The 6,000-nt window shown below is 39.8% G+C and overlaps 1 protein-coding gene across 6 annotated transcripts in view; it reads right to left on the reverse strand.

Annotated features, from left to right (window-relative positions):
• Window positions 1–6,000, reverse strand: part of LOC128697880 (ATP-binding cassette sub-family G member 5) — a 130,941-nt gene that overhangs the window by 37,999 nt on the left and 86,942 nt on the right. For all 6 annotated transcript variants that reach the window (XM_053789876.2, XM_053789874.2, XM_070099533.1 and 3 more), the window contains one exon: window positions 5,015–5,153. In XM_053789876.2, coding sequence (XP_053645851.1) covers window positions 5,015–5,153 — 139 coding nt within the window. The remainder of the gene's footprint in view (window positions 1–5,014; window positions 5,154–6,000) is intronic.

A 6,000-nucleotide genomic window follows, 5' to 3' on the forward strand; every position in this document is an offset into this window, starting at 1 on the left:
ATTTCAAAATAAGGTCCAGAATGAACAATGCAGACATTCCTGGCTCTAAAATAACATTTTCTTTGTTCATCAGTCATGTCTCCAGGCCCCTCTGATATTACTCTTGCTTTCTATTTTGAATTTTTATTCAAACAAAAACTAGAAGACTTACTATTATGCAGACTACTGCAATACTGTAATAATTGTATAAATAACATCAACCCATTCATGACTGCATATTAGAATGGCTAGTTGGACATTTATTGGACAATGGCATCATTTGTTTACTTTTGAACATTGGCAAAAATCAAACATTTCCCCTACTTTGAGCTCCATTTCTAGGTTCTTTTTATAGTAAAATCAATCAAAATCACCTCTATTTCTATAATATGTTTTCCATTCTATCAAATGAGACCAAGAAAACGAGAATACAACCATAAATATTATTATTATATTTATTATTATCACACCGGCCGATTCCCACCAAGGCAGGGTGGCCCGAAAAAGAAAAACTTTCACCATCATTCACTCCATCACTGTCTTGCCAGAAGGGTGCTTTACACTACAGTTTTTAAACTGCAACATTAACACCCCTCCTTCAGAGTGCAGGCACTGTACTTCCCATCTCCAGGACTCAAGTCCGGCCTGCCGGTTTCCCTGAATCCCTTCATAAATGTTACTTTGCTCACACTCCAACAGCACGTCAAGTATTAAAAACCATTTGTCTCCATTCACTCCTATCAAACACGCTCACGCATGCCTGCTGGAAGTCCAAGCCCCTCGCACACAAAACCTCCTTTACCCCCTCCCTCCAACCCTTCCTAGGCCGACCCCTACCCCGCCTTCCTTCCACTACAGACTGATACACTCTTGAAGTCATTCTGTTTCGCTCCATTCTCTCTACATGTCCGAACCACCTCAACAACCCTTCCTCAGCCCTCTGGACAACAGTTTTGGTAATCCCGCACCTCCTCCTAACTTCCAAACTACGAATTCTCTGCATTATATTCACACCACACATTGCCCTCAGACATGACATCTCCACTGCCTCCAGCCTTCTCCTCGCTGCAACATTCATCACCCACGCTTCACACCCATATAAGAGCGTTGGTAAAACTATACTCTCATACATTCCCCTCTTTGCCTCCAAGGACAAAGTTCTTTGTCTCCACAGACTCCTAAGTGCACCACTCACTCTTTTTCCCTCATCAATTCTATGATTCACCTCATCTTTCATAGACCCATCCGCTGACACGTAAATAAATACCATACGAAAATAGACGACAAAGTCGGCATTTTAATTAAAAAAAACGGTCGGAGTTTTTTTTTCTCATTATGCACTGCGTGCTCCAGGATTTTTTTTATATGGTGCACACTGACCACACAGACCCATTCTCTCACATGTGGGCCTACCAGCTTTCTCCTGCTTGATTTGAAGCCACTAGAATTTATGAGTATATATATGTCAAACACGGTACCTCGTAAGACGTATATATACGGCCGCGACAGTCAAAGGGTTAAGGTCCAATTTATTTTCCAGGAGGTAATTTTTCACAGTGGGGCCATACACATGGTAAAACCAGTCATAAAAAATGTCCCTAGTGACCAATACCTTACTGTTTGCCTTCCACATCACACACAAATTAGCCTTGACGACATTGTTTTTCCTGAACACACTGGGAGTTTCAGAGTGATACATGAGTAGAGGCTTCACTCTGCAATCCCCACTAGCATTTCTACACAACATTAAAGTAACCCTGTCCTTCATAGGCTTGTGTCCTGGGAGTGCTTTTTCCTCCTGTGTAATGTAGGTCCTGTTTGGCATTTTCTTCCAAAACAGCCTTGTTTCGTCACAATTAAGCACTTGTTGGGGTTGCAATCCTTCAGCCTCTATGTACCCCTGGAGTTCCTGCACATATTTTTCAGCCGCTTTTTTGTCCGAACTGGCAGTCTCACCATGCCTTATCACACTGTGTATGCCACTACAATTCTTAAATCTCTCAAACCAACCTTTGCTGGCCTTAAATTCACTCACATCACCACTAGTTGCAGGCATATTTTTTAATTAAATCATCATGCAACTGCCTTGCCTTTTCACATATGATCGCTTGAGAGATGCTATTTCCTGATATCTGTTTTTCGTTTATCCACACCAATAACAGTCTCTTGACATCTTCGAGTACTTGCATTTTGTGTTTCGAAAAGATACTTGCACCTTTTGCAACAACAGCTTCCTTGATTGCCTTTTTGTTGGCCCAGATAGTAGCGATGGTTGACTGGAGTTTGTTGTACAACCTGGCCAGCTCGGAGACACGCACTCCACTCATATTTTGTGATTATCTCTTTCTTCATTTCTATATTAATTTTCACCCTTTTTACCACAGGGTTGGCACTAGAAGCTTTCTTTGGTCCCATGGTGGCTTATTTAGCAGTTACAAGCACTAAAAACACTGGAATAATACAAAATGTACCGAATGTATGCATGGGAATGACTGCACTGGCTTGTAAACATTGGCACACTAACTGAAGGCAGGGCAGCTAAGGCGTGCTCAGGCCAGAGGGATGCATGGACATGTTTGGGACGAATGATGTAAGTCGAGTTTTTGTTCGTACGTCGGGGGAAATTTTTTACACTGAAATGCTTTGTAAGTCAGGGGTTCACTGTATACAAAATATGGACTCGTATTACTGTGCCTATTACATATACAGAACATTAAACTCCATTATCAACCCTCCTCTCAAACTTCTCCTTGATAGCTACAAGAGAACACGCAGGCACAACACTAGGCATAAAACTGACATCCCTCATGTCCGTCTCACCCTATGCAAAAATACAATGCACATAAAGGGCTCAAAGATCTGGAATTCATCGCCAGAACCAGCAAAAGGTCCCGTCTGCCATTCAATTTAGGGCTACAGTAAAAAAAAAATCGCCTCCTCACCCAAATTTAACTACAGTAGACCGTCATTTAGCACGAATTTATTTGACACAATTTGGGCATTGCATGATTGAAGAAATGTGGCACAATTTTATGCAACATGTCGTATAATTAATTTAACATGGTTCAGTTTGTGGGAAGGAAAAATAAAATTCTCTTTTGCTCAAGCAGCCGCCTTGTGGAGCAGCCGGGGAGCCCTCCCACCATCTCCTGCCATTCCCAGACACCACCCCACCATCCCAGCATTCGCAATTCATGTGTGTCCAGTCTTTCTCTGCTACAAGGCAGCTGTGTTTGTGAATTGTGTTATATTTTAATTACTATATCTTGTATCTACCAAGCAATCATGACACCCAGTAGCCATACCAGTGTTGCTGAAAGTGGCACGATAAGGTATAAGCACTGAAGTCTTAGAATTAACAAAGAAACAAAGATATTAGACAAGAGATAACCTGTAGCCATAATGAAGTGTTACTTTGCACACAGAAAAAGAGGTAAATATGAGTTTGTGTGACTGACTGAATGACTTACTGAATGACTGACTTACTGAGTGACCTGACTGACTTACTGAATGACTTGACTGACTTACTGAATGACTTTGATGGACTTACTGAATGACTTACTGAGTGACTTCACTGACTGAACGACTTAAAGTTAGACACTCCAGTGCAACCATCGACTTCAGTACCAGAACCTCTACCATCCACCTCAGCCCAGTAGGGCCACAACATAACTCTCCACTCTCTTCACAATCATCCACAAACACCAGTATCCACAATTTAAGGTAAGAAATACTATTATTTCTGTTAAATTTGTAGTCTTAAGCAGTAAAAGCAACAAAATACATCACAACAATGAACTACAACTACATATTCACTTTTATTTTTGTAAGATGTGGAGGCCTAAATAGTTGTTTGGCTTTTTGGGGGCTCCCAGGAATGTAACCCTATTTTTCCCATAAGTTCTTCAGTTCATCTCACACAATTTTACCTAACACGGCATTTTCAGGAATGTAACTACTGTGCTAAATGACGGTCTACTACCAACACTACACTATGCCTGAAATAGGTCCAGTTTGAAACTACATACTCAAGAAATCCAAATTAACTATTCACTAAATCAATTTTAAAGATTAAATACACACATAAAATTGTATTACGTATTGTACTAATGTAAGTTATAATAATTATATTCTGCTCTGTACTATAAATTTTATTAATTATAAATTTTGCTACCTCCCATTGTTGTAATAATACATAATTAAAATTTACCAATCTATATCCTATGTCATTTAACCTATGGTCATTTAGAGAGAATGGATCAAAGTAGAATGACATGGAGAGCATATAAATCTGTAGGGGAAGGAAGGCGGGGTAGGGGGTCGTCCTCGAAAAGGTTGGAGGGAGGGGGGGTAAAGGTGTTGTTGTGGGCGAGGGGTTTGGACTTCCAGCAAGCGTGCGTGAGCGTGTTAGATAGGAGTGAGTGGGGACGAATGGTATTTGGGACCAGACGAGCCGTTGGAGTGTGAGCAGGGTAATATTTAGTGAAGGGATTCAGGGAAACTGTTTATTTTATACAACTGGATTTGAGTCCTGGAAATGGGAAGTACAATGCCTGTACTCTAAAGGAGGGGGTTGGGATATTGGCAGTTTGGGGGGATATATTGTGTATTTTTATACGTATATACTTCTAAACTGTTGTATTCTGGGCACCTCTGCAAAAATAGTGATTATGTGTGAGTGAGGTGAAAGTGTCGAATGATGATGAAAGTATTTTCTTTTTGGGGATTTTCTTTCTTTTTGGGTCACCCTGCCTCGGTGGGAGACGGCCGACTTGTTGGAAGGAGGAGAAAAAAAAAAATCCTATGTGTAGTTTTAAGTAGTGTGTAAACACTAGAATTAGTCTGCCTGAAATGCTCATGCATTCTAGCGGTTTTCTTTGTGCTTGACAGTATTTTATTACACGTAAACTACACATTGTACTGTACAAAGAAATAAATGATTTGATTTAATTTTAAAAAGTTCCATAGTGCAGTTGTACCAGTAGCAGCCCCATGCAGCACATTTCAAATAAATTGCAAACTAAACAAAACTCACAAATAAACAACAGCAGATGCAAGCATAACACTGATGTAGGAGAGAGGAAGAGTAAAGATGTTGTATGTCATAATGAAGAGTGGTCCACGGTACAGTCCCTCCCGTGCCTCGTGGTAGTACCGTGTCCGATGCTGTGCAACTTAAGTAAACATTAAAATAATTATTAAAAATGGTAGAACTACTGACAAAATGTTAGGTAAATGGACAGAGCTGCAACTCATGTAGCATTTTAGTGTGGCAATGTTTTGCCTTCCAGAAGAGTGAAATGTTGCCACAAAATGTCACATTAGTTGCATGCATGTCCATTTACCTAACATTAACCCCTTGACTGTCGCAACCCCCAATCCTGAGGTGTCTCCTGGTGTCGCAAAATTTAAAAAAAAAAAAAATTATTTTTTCTTATGAAATGATAGAGAATCTTTTCCTGATTGTAATGATACCAAAAAAAAACGAAATTTGATGGAAAACTGGCAGAATTACGCTCTCGCGAAGTTAGCGACCTTGGCGATATTTACAAATCGGCAATTTCGCCCACTTTGAGCCCTATTTTCGGCTAATTCCATTGTTCCAGTCAACCAAACTCATAGCTATTTCTTTAGAACTCCATTTTTTCTATCGACTGAGTACAAGAAACTGCCCATTTACCAATTTCAACTACCCAATAATGTGGTCAGAAATTTGCAATTTGGCCAATTTCATGAAAATTAAAAAATATGACAATTTCAAAATAAGGTCCAGAATGAACAATGCAGACATTCCTGGCTCTAAAATAACATTTTCTTTGTTCGTCAGTCACGTCTCCAGGCCCCTCTGATATTACTCTTGCTTTCTATTTTGAATTTTTATTCAAACAAAAAAATTCAAGATTTACTGTTATGCAGACTACTGCAATACTGTAATAATTGTACAAATAATGTCAACCCATTCATGACTGCATATAAGAATGGCTACTTGGACATTTATTGGACTGACATCATTTGTTTACG

This window comes from Cherax quadricarinatus, chromosome 68 (assembly GCF_038502225.1).
Source record: "Cherax quadricarinatus isolate ZL_2023a chromosome 68, ASM3850222v1, whole genome shotgun sequence".
In the NCBI taxonomy this organism is placed as follows: Eukaryota; Metazoa; Arthropoda; class Malacostraca; order Decapoda; family Parastacidae; genus Cherax; species Cherax quadricarinatus.